A 17,932-nucleotide genomic window follows, 5' to 3' on the forward strand; every position below is an offset into this window, starting at 1 on the left:
ATCTGGAGAGCGTTTTAAACAGGAATTCCAGTGGTTACATCAGACCTCCCAGAGGTGACCAACCTTCTCCTCTTGGCCACAGTGCTGCAGCTACATATGTGCATGGCCTCATTCATAACCATCCTGGGATGTACTCAGCCCATGGCACACATGCAGCCAAGGGGCCAAGGTTGTACATCAGATCACATGTGGGTGGGGTTATGTTCTAGTCCCAAGATGCTATGAATACAGAGTATCTGAATAGTTTAAAAATATTTACTGCCTTTGGGATACCTTACTCAGGATGATCGTTTCTAGGTCCCACCATTTGCCTGCAAATTTCATGATTTCCTTGTTTTTAATTGCCGAGTAGTATTCCATCATGTAAAAGTACCACAATTTCTGCAAGTGGGTACCCTAACAAGGGGAACAGGGACTGTTTCTGACATGAACTTGATGGCGGGCTCTTTGACATTCCTCACCCCCCCTCCCCAACTCCCCCAGGGAGAAGCAGCCTTGCTAGGCCACAGAGGAGGACTTTGCAGCCAGTCCTGAAGACACCTGATAAACCAGTATCAGATGGAAGGGGAGGAGGTTCTCCCTTATCAGTGGACTTGGAAAGGGGCAGGGAGGAGATGAGGGTGGGAGGGTGGGATAGGGAGGGAAAGAGGGAGTGGGATACAGCATGGATACAAAGTTAACAAACTGTAACTAATATTAAAAAAATAAAAATAAAAATAAATTCCTATTCTTATTTGTGTACTGAATGAAACACAGCAGGGAAAAATCTTTTACTTAGCTTTTACAGAGGTTTACAGTTTCTATCCTTTACTGTGTTTCTATAAGAGTATTCAGTCCTTTTAAAAACACATGTATGGCTAATGCATATCAAACACTTAGAACATTGTAAATACAGCACAAAAATAAAACCTATTATTTGAGATTAATGATTCCAGTGCAATATGACTTCCATTTAAAAGTGATAGTTAAAGAATAAAATGAGCTTGTTTTTAATAATTCAGAGAAAGCCATGAGTCCTTTTTCTTGAAATTTCACAAGTTTCTGAAAATTTAAATGCATTTTTTGAGTAAGGAAATATGGATGTACTTAAAGCTGGAATACTAAAACGAGGACATCTAACAACATCAAACTACCTGGTAACAACAACAACATCTTAAGCAACCAGAAATAATATATCTATCATAGAAATTAAGTTTATTTTCAAACTTCACATGTATTTTAAATAAAGTTCATAAAAAGTTAACCTTACGTCAGTAATTTGAATGAAATGGCCTACTAGTCTTAGCAGTTCCACAAATTCCCAGCAGGTGGCAGGTTTTCATATTTTATCTTCTGGCAACCAGTGCTAGAGTTCATCATGAACTGAAGCTGCAGGGAAAGGAAAGATAATTTAGAAATCTCAAAATACGAAATTAGCCTAAAATATCACCAAAGAATGAGATATATAAAAAGCTCAAGTTTGGACAGAGGATCTTGCTTATTAATTTACTCTCTATATGTTGTCATTCAGGGTAGATAGCTTTTTGTACTATCATAAATATGTCTTTTAAACCACCTATAAAATGTGAATGTGCATAAGTCTATGAGGATAAACGTGTATATATAGGCAATTAGCATTCTGTGAAATAAACATTAAACTACCATAAACAAATACAGGTTAAAGCCCCATGTGACTGAAGAGAAATGACACAGACAGAGGTCTTGAAGAATGCAGATTGGTTATGCAACAGACACAAGGTGTCTGCCAATCCCATGATGGAAGAATGAAGGAGGAGGATCTATGTGGTCTTCTAATAACACAGGAGGACAGAGCTTTGAGACTCACACTAAGTCCCGTAAAATGTGAGCTCGAGTTCAGCAAAGACTACAGACAAAGTGGTTTCTTAGCGTCCATATTACTAAGCTGCAACATACTCTAGCTGGCTTAAGAGAACTCAGAATGCAAAGTGATATTTTATAGGCAGAAGGTAAAATACGAATGAAACATAGTCTGTACTTCAATTTGAGATGCCATATTATCATTAAATTCCATTTCCAAGATGATAAATACCGGAGAATAGTAATGGGATGAGGAAAATAGGCACAAGATGCTATTGGAACGGAGTTATTAATGACTATCTTGATCTAGAAATAAAAACCTATGCTGATATATGAACATCAGTCACGAGCACCCAGGCAAGCTGCTGAGCTGGCTTTCCTGGCGGAGGACTTGGGCAGGCTACCACAGAGAAGCTCAGCAGAAGCCAGCCAGGGAGGCAATGCGTGCAGGGTTATCTGTGCTAAACTTAGGCCCATCTGTTAAACAACAATTCCTCCACACTGCAGGCAGAAATTGAGGGGCTTCTACTTATTCCAAAATAAAAAGTGCAACTCTAACTAGGTGTGGAGGCGTACGCCTTTATTCCTAACACTCAGGAGGCAGAGGCAGTAGTAGCTCTGTGTGTTTGAAGCTAGCCTAGTCTACAGAGAGAGTTCCAGGACAGCCAGAGTTAAAAACAAACAAACAAACAAACAAACAAACAAACAGAAGGTGGATTTTTTTCTATGTCAAAGATTTTAATGCCAACATCTTGGGTTTTTGTTAAGCAGTCCTTAAATTTCAAAACTTGAGCTTTGGAATTTTTTCACTTTGTATCCCAGCTGTAGCCCTCTCCCTCATCTCCTCCCAGTCCCACCCTCTCTCCCTCTTCTCCTCCCATGCTCCTAACCTAGTCCATTGATAGGGGAGGTCCTCCTCCCCTTCCATCTGACCCTAGCCTATCAGGTCTCATCAGGACTGGCAGCATTGTCTTCCTCTGTGGCCTGGCAAGGCTGTCCCCACCCTCTCAGGGAGAGGTGATCAAAGAGCCAGTCACTGAGTTCATGTCAGAGACAGTTCCTGTTCCCCTTACTAGGAAACCCACTTGGATACTGAGCTGCCGTGGACTACATTTGTGCAGGGGTTTTAGATTATCTCCATGCACAGTCTTTGGTTAGAGTATCAGTCTCTGAAAAGACCCCTGGGCCCAGACTTTTTGGTTCTGTTGTTCTCCTTGTGGAACTCCAGTCCCTTCCAGGTTTTTCTATCTCTCCCCCTTCTTTCATAAGATTCCCTGCACTCTGCCCAAAGTTTGACTATGTGTTTTAGCATCTGCTTGTATACCCTGATTTTTATATTTTTAAATAATATTTTATTTTTGAGAAATCCAAAGAATCATTAGATCATACTTTAAAACACATACTACAAAAAATTGAAAAATATAAAAGGAATGAAATTTTCTCAGTAGATACCACTTGCCAAAGTTAAATCAAAATCAGATAAATAATTTAAATAAACCTACAAACCCTAATGAAATAGAAGCAGTCATTAAAAGTCTCCCAACCAAAAAAAGTCCAGGGTCAGATTCTATTAGACTTTCTAGGAAGAGTAATGCCAATATTCCTCTACTTATTCCACAAAATAGTAACAGAAAGGAAATTGCCAAATTCATTTTATGAGGCCACAGTCAGCCTGATACCCAAAGCATACAAAGAGTCAACAAAGAAAGAGAATTACAGACCAAATCTCCCTTATGAACATAAAAACACTCAACAACATACTTACAAACCGAATCCAAGATTTCATCAAAAAAATCACCCACCATCATCAATATCCCAGATATTCAGGGATGGCTTAGCATATGAAAATCTATCAATGTAATTCACCATATAAACAAACAGAAAAAAAAATGCAATCACTTCATTAGATGCCAAAAAAGCCTTTGAAAAAATCTATTTTCACCCACTCCTGTCAAAAGTCTTGGAGAGACCAGGGATGCAAGGTGCATACCTTAGCCTGAGCTCATTTACACAACACAGGGCCCATGTGTCACTACAGGACGATCACTTACCTGCACTTTTTTTCTTGTTTTCAAGATGGCCTAAGAATTTTCGTATTTCTGTATCATATTTGACCCATTCTGGAACAATCCTTGCAGCAGCTTCTAGCTTGGGTTCTTTTGTTTTGGGATTATTGCACTAAAATCCAAACAAAATCTGTTAGTAAAACAGAAAAAACAACAACAGAGACCACACTCTAGGAAAGACGAAGGAGCTCCCTGAGAGCCTTCATGTGGGTGTGAGCCTTCAGCAGATGTGAGGTGACGCGATTATGGAACGCATGGCCGCACCCTCTACTGGGTGCCCAGACATTCACAGGATTGGAGGACACTGGGGCTGTCCCGCACCCCCGTTCCTTCAGAGTCAAAAGCATCGGAAACAAAGGACTGGAATAACACAAATTTAATACTGATCACAAGTCTGAGACCTGGGCATACCAGGAAGCTTTCTGACCAAGAGCAAAGATGAACCCTCCTGTGGTAGGCACCACATCCCTGGAGCCTACCTCTCACCTTCACAGAACATAGGTCTCAATTTGTCTACCAAGCATAAAAAAGAATAGAAAATATGCTCAGTATGTAGCCTGGGGCAATAGTTCTCTTTCCAGTGTCCATCTGGGCTTAATGAAGACTACTACTCCGCTTTGCAGTGCAATAAACCTAGCCCTTCTATACACTACACTGTTTGTCTTGTCTGAGTTCTTATACGCGAGTGTTAGCCATAGAGCATAGGATAACCATACTACAACTCACAGACCCAAAGAAGATAAACAACAAGGAGGGCCCAAGGGATGCTTAAATCTCACTCAGAAGGGGACATAGAACAGACACTGGAAGCAGTTGAGAGAGGGGCCCGAGTACAGGAGGGAGCGCAGAGAGAAACGAGGGTGGAGATGCGACCTGGGCAGAGTGGTGGAAGGAGAGGGCCTGCAGAGAGAAAAGAAACTGTGAGTGGGGTCTTCTCTGGGACAAGCTGGAGACCTACGACAGGGCAGGTTTTTGGGAGGACATGGGGGTGACTCTAGCTGAGAATCCCAGTAGCAGGGATTGAGGGAATGCCCAACCAATGCCAGGCCCAACCTGAGAGCCACTACAGACAGCCAACCCTTGCCACTATTAAGAATACTCTGCTATGCCTGCAGACAAGAGTCAAGCATGGCTGTCTTCTGAGAGGCTCTACCCAGCAGCAGATACTGAGACTTGGCCAAACGTTGGGTGGAACACAGGGAGACTTAATGGAAGAATGGGGAAAAGATAGAAGGGGAGGGACAGGAGTGCCACAAGACAAACAGGGCCAACTAACTAGGGCCCAGAAGGGCTTGCAGAGACTGAAGCATCAACCAAGGACCAGACATGGACTGGACTGGGGCCCCTCCACAGATGTAGCTGATGGACAGCTGGGTCTTCATGTGGGTTCCCGAGCAAGGGGAAGGTGTTGTCTCTGACATGGATCTGTTTCTGATCATTTTCCCCTGGCAGGGCTGCCTCGCCAGGCCACAGGGGACGAGGATGCACTAAGTGCTGATGTGACTTGATGTGCTGGGGTGGGTTGGTAGTAGGGGGTAAAGAAGGGGATACCGAGGGAAGAGGGAGGGTGGATGGGACCTGAAGGAGAGGAGGGAGGGTGCATGATAGGGACAAAAATCTATCAATAAATAAACAAAACAAACCCCAAATTACACAAATAAATAAAAAACAGAGTCAGAACACAACAACAACAACAAAAAGGAAATCTTTTCTATGCTATTAGCCTGAATTTTTCTCCTTCTATGTCCATGATTCATAGATGTGATCTTTTCACAGTTCCCCCTAGGTCTCATATATTCCATCTGTACTTTTCTTTTGAATTTATCTTTGCCATGGGTTGTCCTTATATTTTTCTCGTGACAAATCAGCAAACCTGAGGGTAGTCTTGGGGACCTCTGAACACAGCTTTTCACTAATTCATAAAAGACCAAACAGAAGAAGTGACATAACAATATATGTGTGCAGACATATTTAAATTTGAACATTTAGTATATGCTTATATGCAAATGAGAACACAGACACTCACCAGATCAATTGTTTTGGCTCTTTTTTTAGAGTCATCATCACACCAGGTTTCACACCACAGCCAGTCTTGAGGAAGAGACTTAATGGCAACTTGGTAAATCATGTTGTTGGGAAGATCCTACAGAAAAAAAAAAGTTAATATACTAGAGACTGCATGAAGTTGTCATTTAGACTTTAAATATATGATAAAAGTTCAACCAGTCTGGGGCATCTCCATATGGTGGGCTTGCTACACTAATCTTACCTGATGATTTGTGTCGTATTACATATGAACACATGACTGGCATCAAGAACGGCTAGGGAGGTCTGAAACCATCACTCTATCTACCCACAGTGCGTGGCCTCATTCTCTCTGCTTCCCTTGAACAGCAGAACCAGGATCAAGTGCTCACATGGATCTGCCCTTTCCACTTATTTTTGTTTTTTACATTTAAAAAATATTTACTTATGGGTGCTTTGTCTATATGTATGTAAGTACACTGCATATGTGCTCAGTGCTTGTTGGGGCCAGAAGAGAATACCAGAGCCCTGGACCTCGAGTTGCAGGCAGCTGCAGGCCACTACAGTACGTTCTGGGAACCGAACTCAGGTCGTCTAGGTGAGAAGTGTATGCTCTCGACCTCTGAGGCACTTCTCCAGCACCTGCGTGGTTATTTATGTTGAACATCAGCATGTTCCCCAATTCTCAAGCAATTTCCCATCTTTTAGTTGGGAAAGATGTTACAAGACCAATTTCAGTTTTCTCCATATTCAAGGCTTCCTACACAAGGACGGCTGGCCCATGGCTTCAGGCGTATTTGAAAAAAAGGCCTAGTAGTTAAAGGCAGAGACTTACAGAGACTTAGTGTATGCCCCTGAAACACCCATTTATACTCCAGTCACAGAGCCCTCCATAGAAATGGAGCTTTCGAAGCATGCTACCTAAGTCTCTGAGGAGATGAAGCTATTTTGCTTTAGATGTGCTATATATCCATAAGATTCATAACTTTAGGGTTCCACTCTCACAGTCCTCCTAACTCTCTTGTAAAAGCCCTAGTGAAGTGTAAGAAAACAAGAAAAGGGAACAAAAATATGCAGACTGAAAAGAAGGGATAAAGCTACTGTTGCTCGCAAGTGAGAGGCTGTTTATACAGAAAACGCTATAAGCCAATGAGAAACGCCCGGACCAACGCAAAGCTTGGCATTATGTCCTTTGGAGGAAAACGAGTACAACCAAGATGATCACATTCAACAAATCAAGCCAGTCTCAGAAAGACAAGTACCATATGTCTTCTCTCATAGGGAATTTTTAGATTTTGTATAGATACATAAAATCATGTATATATAAAACAAAAAAGACAGTGAGTAGACACTCTCTTTTCAGTGAGTATACACACTAAGGATAGAATACACACTAAAGATAGTGTGTATACTATTTATACACAATGGAGTCATAAAGAAAAAATGAAATCCTGCCATTTGCAGCAAAAGTTAGGTGGCAAATACCATGTCAAGTGAGATAAGGTGTAATTAGAAGATGCCTTTTCTTATATGTAGGAATTAAAGAAATATGAATCCGAAAGTACAATAGTGACTACTGGAGATTGGGAAGGGAAAAAAGATGGAAAAACATGAGGTGAAAAGAAGGGCAGTTGGGTTCAATCAGTCATGCAGGGTGCATACATTGCTGAAAATATCACACTGAATGCCATTAATGTAAACAATTAATGTGTTAATAAAAGTACTGGTTAAAGTAACAAAACAAAAAATATACAGTAGCCTGCGACTTCATTTTTGGTGGTCTTCCCTCTTTCTCTGACTTTTCTCATACCCTAGTGATAAGGCCGTCTGGCAGAAACTGACGCTTGCCCACAGCCCGCAGCCCGCAGCCCGCAGCCCACAGCCAGTAGCTGGTCCTGAGAGGTTCAGCAGAGCACCCAGCTATGACTGGTCAGGTTCCTGACCCACAGAACCAGCCTTTATTGTAGCTACGAGGTTTTACAGTAAGTGCTATGTAGCAATAGATAGCCAATCCAAGATTGTTCCTGGGTTTTGCCTGTTGAGAATAAAGCTGTGAATATTCAGGTACAAGACTATGGGGAACATGTTCATAAAAGTAGGTGTGCATTTAGCCTCAAAAGAAGTAATTCAAATTCTTATGCTCTCAAACACAAATGCCCACTTTCACCATTAGGAATAGCAGCATGAGAAATTTTGGGGGAGCTTCTATATGAAACCCATTCAAATTCTGCTTTCATAGAAACAAATAGTTATCCATTTTACACTGAAAACGCCAACCTTCACTAGGCGTTCTGATCCCTCTCTATCATTTTTCTATTTTTATTTCTTCTCCAAAAATTAATCACACAATATATGTATACATAGACACACACATATTGTAACTAAAATGACAGCACGGTGACCTCAGGGAGGCTTTGATGTTTTCTGTGGGTCCAGGTCTTAGGAGAATATGCGGCTTCCACCACCCACCAGCCGAATGAGTGTGAGCAGTTTAGTAAGTAGAATTAGTAAGGATTTGGGCTGCTCTGTCTTTCTTATTATGTGTCTAAATTATTGTAAATAACTTGGGACAAGGATGAATAATGTAGTGGGATGTGAGGGAAAGGCGCTTGTCGGGGGTCTTCGGGGACACTGCACACAGAGCTCTGTTGAAGATCAGCACACAGAAGGGATGATGGGAGAGTGTGGCATTCTTGCATGTGGAAGAACCCTGTGTCATGATGAACATTAGGTAAGGTGACTGAACGAGAGAAGAAAGGATAGGTTTGAGAACGGAAAAGTAAGAATACTGCAGAATAAAACCATTCTAAGCTTGAAATAAAAAATATGCCTGACTAGAGGTGTTTGCAGAAAGGGCAGAAGTTTGAAAAAAAGTGGCAAAGAAAACTGTTTATCTGAAGGATCCTGAAACAGTTTATACACCATGTACATTTATTCATTAAGATTTGTCAGAAGATGCACTGACCTGATCCAGGTTTGAAAGACTGTTTGGATCTTGGCTGAGAGCTTGGTACTGGCCGCGGAGCCGGTCCCCTGCTGAGATTCTCCGGAACTTCTTGAGGTCCACGACATACAAGGCACTGAAAAAGGACACTCTTCACCGTCTGTGTTGCTACGTGGCTCGCCCCAGAGGCTGTTTACAGCAATGCTGTGCTGGGTAGTTTTGTTGTCAACTCCATACAAGCTGGAGTCACTGGGTAAGAGGGAGCCAACTGGGAAAATACCTCCATCACAGTGGCCTGTGAGCAAGTCTGTAGGCTATTTTCTTATTAATGATTGCTACGGGAAGGCCTAGACCTCTGTGCACGGTGCTCTAACTGGGCAGCTGGTTTTGGAGTGGGCTACAGTGATCGAGCCAGGAAGCAGTGTTGCTGTACTGGCCTCTGCTTCAGTCCATGTCTCCAGTTCCTCTGCTGAGCTCCTGCCCACTTCTCTTTATGATGGACTGTAAGCAGCAGAATGGAACAAACCTTAAGTAGCTTAAGTGCGTGGCACATGGGTGTATAACATGCATCAGCGAAATGAAGAGGAATGGCTTGAGTAAGAGCAAGTACATTGGGCTGCGCTGTCTTTTAAATTGTCGGAAATATTTTGGGGCAAAGTGAATAACTTAATGGAACGTGAGGGAACAGAATGCGAGCTTTTGGTCATGGTGCTTATTACAGCAACAGAAAGCAAACTAGGACAGACTCCTGAGGACCTAACAAATATTTACTTTCATAAATCTGAGTCCAGTGTTCTGGTATTTTTGCAGAGCTTGAGGTTTGCTATAACTATGGCAAGACCTATATATTTTAGAGTCATCTCAAATGTTTTCAAGTGTTCATGAAACTCAGAGCCCTAAAAACAAGTAACTGTCAGAAGGCAGTGTCTGCACTTTGTCAATGACAAACAGAAGCTTTTACTAACAGAGCTGCGCAGGCAGGAGCACACTCCGAGCTCTATCATGGCCTTTAACCCTTGGGTCAATTAATTGCTAGGCAAGGAAAGCCTGAGCAGGTCACCTGAATGCTGACTGCCTTAGTTTCCACAGCTTTCAAGTAGACAGGACAGGATGGTGAGACTGTGAGAAAACTCTTAGAGGTTCATGCACAACAGGGACTTTCACAGACAGCACACAATCAGTGACAGCGGGATGAACACAGTAGCCAGCCAGGACACAGTAAGAACATGAGCCGTCAGACCTGATATGGTATTTTCTTTTCACAAGGTGTGACGCCCAGTATCCTGTCTTCCAGAAGCGATAGCCGTCCATTTCCCTGCGGCTGTCACAGAATGGGGTGAACCCATACGGAGCTCCACCCAGATCCAAGTCTCGGAGTTCCTTTAGGTCGTGTCTAACAATCTAGGCATGAAAACAGCATCTCTGCACAGTGCACACTCTAAAACAGCATGAACTCTTTCCTTGTAAGTTTCCAATTATTACCTCAGTGCACATAACTGAAGGTACATTTCTCCCAGATACTGTTATATAACGTAACTTACGAGGTTAAGTTTTTCCTTCTTGTTCTGACAGGTTAAACGAATCAGAAACTTTATATTAATTGTGGTCTTAACAGTACAAATTCCTAGCCTTATCATTTATAGATAAACAAGTTTACACAACACACATTTTTGGAAAGCGGCTAACTATCACAAAAGCACACAGCTCCTAGTTCCCCAGTGTATAAATTAATACTGGAAAATATTAATTTGAATCATAAAAAGTCTTGATTTGAAAAGTAGCTTAAGTGACAATGTTTACATGTTTTAACTTTCCAGTTTAAAAAAGAGATGTATTGATTTAATGTGTCTGAGTGTTTGACTATGCTGTGTCTGTGTGGCATGCGTGTGCACTGGCCACAGAGAGCAGAGAGGGACTGGAGACCCAGAACTGGAGCTCTAGATTGTGCTCACCTTTCTGGGAACAAGCCTGGGTCTTCTGCAGCTTCCAACCACTGAGCCCTCTCTCTGGCCCTGCGCCTTACTTTTCCATTGTCTCAAGCTTGCTGAAGAAATGCTGGTGTAAATGTTGAGGGAAGGCAAGGGAATTTTGTTTTAAAATCTTACTCTTTTGAAATCTTTTCTTTCTTCTCCACCCATGTGTGTATACGTGCATGCGTGTGTATCTGGCTTGTGCACGGCAAGAGCCTTTACCTGATGAACCATCTCTCTGGCCCAACGAAGAATTTTATTAGGTCAGTATGTATCGGCAGCATTAAAGTTTTTAATATAATAGTTGAAATTAATTTGGCATAAAATAGTAGCATAGGAGAATTAGTTAAGTCCTTCTTTTCCTTATTTCCCTCTCTTTCCTCCGATTCTAATCTCTGTCTTTTCCTCCCTATTGGATTTTCTTTTTAGGTGTTCTCATATGTGCTTCAAGCTGGCTTTGAACTAATCATCCTCCTGCCTCTATCTTTCTTCCTTTTGTAATTAATAATTATTAAAATGTATTCACTTTGCATCCTGGTCATAGCTATCTATCCTCACCTCCCACCCCCACCCTCTCCCCCTCCCTCTCCCCTATTCCTCAGAAGAGGGAAGCCCCCTTCTCATCCTAGTCACATGTCCTCTTCCCCTGTGGCCTGGCAAGACAGTCCCTCCAGGGGGGGAAGTAACTGGAAAACTCTGACTCTATCTTTCAAGTGCTGGACTACAAATAAATGCCACCACACTCAGTGGGTGTGAGCAAATTCTAATACGGAACTTGAAAATAGACGTTTGTTGGCTCTACATACGTGAAGCTGATGGGCTGCTTGGTTCTCAAGGGGGTGCCCTAGCAACTGCAGCAGGAACTGTCTCTGACTTGGGCTCTGTTGCCTCCCGCTGGATCCCATTTCCCTAGCAGGGCTGCCTTGTCTTGCCTCAGTGGAAAAGGAGACACTTAGTCCTGATGAACCTGATGTGCCAGGGTGGGGTGGTAGCTTGGGGTGGGAGGTGGGAGAAAGGGCGTATGGGGAAAGTAGATGGTACGGTGGGATTGAGAGGAGAGGAGAGAGTGGGTTTGTGATTGGCAATGGGATGTAAAATGAATAAATAGATTAATTAATGAAAAAAGAAAATATACCTTTGTCTATGATATATAAATTATGCATTTAGTTTATATACATTGGCACTTAAGTATTAGTGCTATTAGAAATTCTGTATACTTTCAAGTATTTTTTCATGATTACTGATTACAAAGGTACTGAAATGAGGTAAAGGGAAAAGCCAAAACTTTATATATATATATATATATATATATATATGTAGATTTTGCCATTGAGGTAGCCTTTAGTTTTTTCCAGCTAAATTTAGAGTCCTTTCTTAGGTGACAGACATGGAAACATGATGATTGTCTCAATGGCAAACAAAGCTGCTGATGGTTAGCAAGGAGAGAGGCTATGTATAGCTGCTAACCTTTCCAGCAAGAACAAACAGCTAGTTAAAAAAAATGTTGATATCCACAGAAATTGATATAACTTTATTTTTATAATAAATAACATAGACATGTCTTATTTTTACTTGTGAAATTTAAAAACTGGCTGTTTCAGATAGAAACTTCCCTGTTCTAAGCAAACAGTGCTCCCTGCCACACTTTCAAGTCTGCCCATGCTCTGACAGTTTGTTTTTAAACTTAAGGTACTTCATGTATCTCATACAATCATGTCTTATATATTTATGAATATATAGTGACACTAAGTTAGTAACATAAATCCTTAAGTTCACATTCAGTTAGAAGCAAAACCAAACTTTATTATAAGAATAATTACTCTTGTTACCTGGTCAGCATCAACAAATATGACTTTGTCCACTGCCAGTGGGAAAAGGACGTCAAGGAAAAGGATTTTGTAGCCCCAAATGATCCGTTGCTTTTCAGTCTGTTGATGAAGCCAACGAGGCCACTTATACTGGACAAGGTCATACTGGAATCCATATTCCTTAGCCATGTGAGGAATTACTTCCTAAACACAAGTAACAAAGTGAAACAATACAGCTCAGAAGAAGGTTACTATAGATGATTACAAACTGATTGGAAAATGCCTAAACACTACTTTAATAAATTTGTTCCAGAACTGAATGGGAGGGTGCAGAGGAGTAAGAACAGGGGAGCCAGCACACATAAATTTGCCTTTCCTCATTCAATTCTTGTTTGTTTCTAGGTGCTGATAGATCACTCATCTATTTCTTTTAATGCTGGAAATTTAAAGTATTTTAAATATAAAGAATTATTTTTCCTCATTTTATAAAGATCCATTTTATCTTAAATTGTTGAAGTCATTATTTTCATATAAATCACGATGAAAAAAATCCAATTATTCAATCATACATCTGAAAAGGACTCACGCAACCTACTGCTGTGTCCTGTGGCTGCTGTAGTGCGCAGCAACCCCTGCACCCACTCAGTCTGTGCTCCCAGAAGCCTACAGGTTAGAGACAATGGCCACAAAAAGAGACGAGACTGTAGCTAACTGCGATGACAGAGCTATGGAAAACGATGAAAAGGTCAGGAAAGCGGAGCGGTGGATGCGTGAGCTGTAGCCTTCAACTCTAAGCCGAGGAACTTAGCATGGCTGAGGGGAGGAGGTGCTCCGGGGGTTTTAAGGAGATGACCCTAGTTCGGCCAGCATCTGGATGTGCGGTGCTATGTGGAGGGCTGGGAGACGTGTCTTTGGTGGAGGAAGTGCGTCACTGGAGGAGGGTTGAGAGTTTAGAGACCCGTGCTATTTGCAGGTTGTGCTCTCTGCTGCAGCCTGTGGTTCAGCACGTGAGCTCTCCGCTTCCTGATCCAGCAGCCCCGCCTACTTGCTGCCATGCTTCCCCAGCACCACCCAGGCCTATACCATGGCAGCAAATCACTCCTTCCGAAAGCTGGCCTGGTCTCGGCGTTCCCCACAGTGAAAGGAACTAACGAGGACTGTGACTTTGCGGCTGGAGGGTGTGAGGTCAGCCACTGCAGAGCCAGTGGTTTTAACGTGGCTGCACCAGAGCTGCATGCGTGGGGCTGCGCACTGTCCTGAGTATGTTCTCTGCACTAAAGCGCCTCCCAAAGAGAAAAAGCAGATTAGGCTGGAAGACACTATTTTGAATAGGTATTACTTTTTGCCATGAAGTGCTGCAAGGTTTTTATCCAGAGAACCATTTTTCTAGTTAGTAATGTAATCTGCTAGGGCAGTCTTTAGATTGTATCATCTTGGTCTACAGACTTCCCATTCCCATGCAGAAGTTTGCTCCTAGGGAATGTTTAAAAGGTAGTAAAAATAGTTAAGATTTTGTCTGTCATTGTATGTTCATTTTCAGTTCTACTGTCGGTTGCAAACTGAGCACAGAAATGCTGATGGTGAGAGACAGGCTGTCCACGAAGGCACTGTGACTGGCCTCTGAGGCTGGAGAGCTTGGGGTCCAACCTCAGCTGTACATAGTTAGCTGTTATATCAAGGGCCTATGCTACAAAGTTTGGATCACGTACAATGAAAATACAACTTTTGTCACGCTTCCTATGACGTAACGTAGCCTTCACTCTTGCATTTGTCTCCCAAGCGACCAGAGTCACACTAGATAGTCTGTGTTGACAGTGACCTTCACGATGAGCAGGATTAGGGGCCACAAAGTCAGCCCACGCTCTGGAGGAGGCCGGGTTTAGCTATGGCAGCCAGCCAGCTGGGCATAGGCTGACCCTAACAAAGACGCTGGGTGCCACAGTGTGCATGCGTATCTTGAATGCTGTACTCTCCTAAGGTCCATGGCTGCTCAGGGCAAGGGCTGTCTGAGAAAGGCCAAGCAGCTGTTCCTCATGGGTCTTCCCCTCCACCCTGTCCTCTGCTTCTGGTTGGTAGCTGACTGTGTTTGCATCTTGTTATGGTAATAAGCTGTGAGAAAACAGCTTTTGTGAGTTGCGTAGGCCCCAGTCAGTTACTAGACTTATGGAAAGGTGGTCTTGGGTATCTGCAGGCACAGGTGGTCTTAGTTAACTGTAATAGAATACCAGGACCAAAGGGACTTGAAGAAGAGTTTTGTTTTCTTTTTCAATTGATTATTTGGGAATCTTACATCATGCACCCTGACTGCTCACCTCCCATGTCTGCCCCTTCCCCCCACATACAAAACAAAACAAAAGAAAAAAAGAAAAAGTTATTTTTGTGTTATCCATACACTCACTGCAGCATGGTCAACTTTCTTGTGGCCAGTCCCCTAAGAATCTTTCTCTACCGGCATCTATGCCAGAAAATATCAACTGAGGAGAGCCTCGAGGCGGCTTAAAAGGGGAGGAGCCAAGTCTCTTGTGCCCATGGTACTTCCTGCACCACAGTGGCTTGGTCTGGCAAGGGGACAGAAGGGAGAAGGGTTTTTGTTTGTTTTGTTTTTTGTTTTTCAAGACTGTTTTTCTGTGTAGCTCTGGCTGTCCTTGAACTTGCTCTGTAGACCAGGCAGACCTTGAACTCAAAGATCCTCTAGCTTCTCCCTCCTGAGTTCTGGGATTAAATGTGTGCACCAACCACATCCAGCCATTGAAAAGTTTGACTGGGCTTATGGCTGCAGAGGGTTAGCACCCATGAAGGCAAAAGGAAGGCATGACAGCAGGAACAGCTAGAAGATCACATCTCCACCACAAACAGGAAGAAGGAAGCAGGCTGGAATGATGGAAGGCTGGCGAAGCCTCACCGCCTGACCCCACACACCTCCTAATCCTTCCCAAATAGTTCCACCAACTGGGGACCCGGATTCAAACACATGATCCTATGTGGGCATTCTCATTCAAACCACTACAAAGCATCTTGGTTTTCTTTCCCATGAGATTACGAAGAATACCGAAATGGAATTTAGCAATAGGCTTGGAAACACTAAGGAAGAAGAGCATGGTTAGCCCCTTTTCATTCTCCTTTTATTATTACTTTTGGTAATAATAGCAGAAGGTGCCATTTAAGTTTTATGGGATCTGATCACTTTCTGCTGAGAATATAGGGGGAACTGAAAAGACTGCGGCAGGAAAGTGAGGCAGAGTACCCATGACCCACGCTGGCCGCCTTCCGCCTGCTGGGGAGGAGCGCGGAGCGCCCAGAGCGCTCACACTGCAGACCAGCACACCATGAGACAGAGCGCTCAGCACTCTAAGTGCTCTTAGGCTGCTCTCTAAGCCATTTTCATTTTTCTTGATAGTACTCATGTTTCTGTCTTTACACAGAAAATATGACAGAATAAAATCCTCTTAATTGAAATTTTTTATGTATTTTCATCAAATTTAAATTATCATAAAAGCTACTAATCATTCTAGTTTTGAGTTTACTTAAAGGTACACCCTTCTGGTGTTCTTTTCTTTAAATTCCTCTTTAAATAAAAAAAAAGTACACAGAGTTTTCGTAACCTGGATGAAAATAGTAAATATAATTTTAAATTCAAAGTTGTAATTTGGGTAAACATACCGTTTAAAAGCTCGCTTTGAAAAGAGAAGAGCTTAAAGAGCTCACAATGTTAACAAAACCTTTCATGTCAAGCTTTAGTCACACTGAGATAGCAATGTACTCACTTTGAATGTTGGTGAGAGGTAGTTCTTTAGAAACCAGAACTTCACTGGAGTTTTGGTATTCCGCAGAACAGAGAGCATCATGATCCTGTGTAAAAGAACATGAAACCAAATGTAAGGTGACTTCCTATCTTTCCAAAGGCTTCTAGATGCTTAAAAATAGGAATTAAGTTTTCCACTATGAATCATGTAAAATCAAATGGAAACACTCTCAAACATTATGTTTGTTAAAATAAGAAGTGTGTAAATATAAGAAGGGTGTAAATATTTTATCACAAAGCTGGTGTGAAGTGGCCCTGTCACTGAACTAGCATCTACTTCTGGCTCTGCCACTCTGTGATAAACATAAGGCCTTCGAAACCCCAAACAGAAGGGGCTGGTGCGCCCTGGAAACCCACCCTACGTTGCTTTAGTCCAGGCCTGTCAGTACAGATGACTCAAGGACCCTGGAAGCAGTCTCCTAACGCAGCAGTGCCATAACTCAGTGCTCGAGGCTTTCTTTGTGACCGCTCTCAAGCTCTCCATCAGCTTTCAGAAATATGAATGCTATCCTTCCCCCTGACTTCCTTCTACTCGCAAAGAAAGATATTACTTCATGGAAAAAGAAAAATTTACACATTTTAAAAATCATCTTGTCAAATATAATGCATTTTCTAACCTTAGTGAAAACTACTCTAAATCAGACTAATGAAATGTAAATATATTTTGAAAATTACATGTAAAAAAGCAGATACTGATGTGACAGGAAGCAAATATAAAGGAAGAAACAGGAAAAACCTTTTTTTTTTGCAGTTCATCATTACATTTTGTTGAAATCTGAGCTGTGTAAAGGCATAACTTTCTGAGAATATTAGAAAACACTCACTTACCTTAGAAAACGTTCATATAAATGGCCAGAAGCAACTGAAAAAATGTTTAGGATGTCATTTTCCTTTTTCTTATCTTCCTGCAGACTTTTTGTGAAGCTTATAATAAAAACACAGGATGGTGGATTCTTAGTACATAATGCACATTACATTAGAACTGCGCACATCCAAGTGACACGCATCAGAATAGCAACTATTAAATACACGGTCCTGACAATTATGAGCTATTTGTAATTAATGTGGTGGAATGTAAGGTTTATGAGCGTCTCTTTAGACACGGAATGCAACTAAACTCCCTCCATCCTCCATGGTAATGTGAAGTTTTGTGACTTCCAGGAATGAGGGGTAGCCTGCCACGTCACACCTAGAGGACTGGAGTGTAAACAGGGCAACAGCACAGAAAGAGGCAGAACACAGAGCAGAGCTGGTCATGTATAACGAAGACTTACGGGATTAGGTGGGAACGCGAATGTTGCTCATGAGGCAGCCTCCCCTAGAATGTTACTGAATGCTGAAGCGTGCGACAATGACTCAATGGGTTGCACACTGGCTCTGCATACACGTGAGCCCTGAGCTGGGATGCCACTACACATGTAAAGCAATGGGAGGCCACCACCCATGTAAAGCAATGGGAGGCCGCCACCATGTAAAGGAATGGGAGGCCGTCACCATGT

At 42.3% G+C, this 17,932-nt stretch overlaps 1 protein-coding gene across 1 annotated transcript in view; it reads right to left on the bottom strand.

Moving 5' to 3' along the window:
• Positions 1–747: 747 nt before the first annotated feature.
• Positions 748–17,932, bottom strand: part of Uggt2 (UDP-glucose glycoprotein glucosyltransferase 2) — an 87,135-nt gene continuing 69,950 nt past the window's right edge. Inside the window, exons 32-39 of the mRNA XM_055609925.1 lie at positions 17,262–17,357; positions 16,396–16,480; positions 12,653–12,835; positions 10,094–10,254; positions 8,875–8,989; positions 5,911–6,027; positions 3,870–3,996; positions 748–1,368 (exon numbers count right to left, since the gene is read on the bottom strand). Coding sequence (XP_055465900.1) covers positions 1,346–1,368; positions 3,870–3,996; positions 5,911–6,027; positions 8,875–8,989; positions 10,094–10,254; positions 12,653–12,835; positions 16,396–16,480; positions 17,262–17,357 — 907 coding nt within the window. The 3' untranslated portion in view covers positions 748–1,345. The remainder of the gene's footprint in view (positions 1,369–3,869; positions 3,997–5,910; positions 6,028–8,874; positions 8,990–10,093; positions 10,255–12,652; positions 12,836–16,395; positions 16,481–17,261; positions 17,358–17,932) is intronic.

Source organism: Psammomys obesus, unplaced genomic scaffold (assembly GCF_907164565.1).
Source record: "Psammomys obesus unplaced genomic scaffold, mPsaObe1.curated_primary_1811, whole genome shotgun sequence".
Taxonomy (NCBI): Eukaryota; Metazoa; Chordata; class Mammalia; order Rodentia; family Muridae; genus Psammomys; species Psammomys obesus.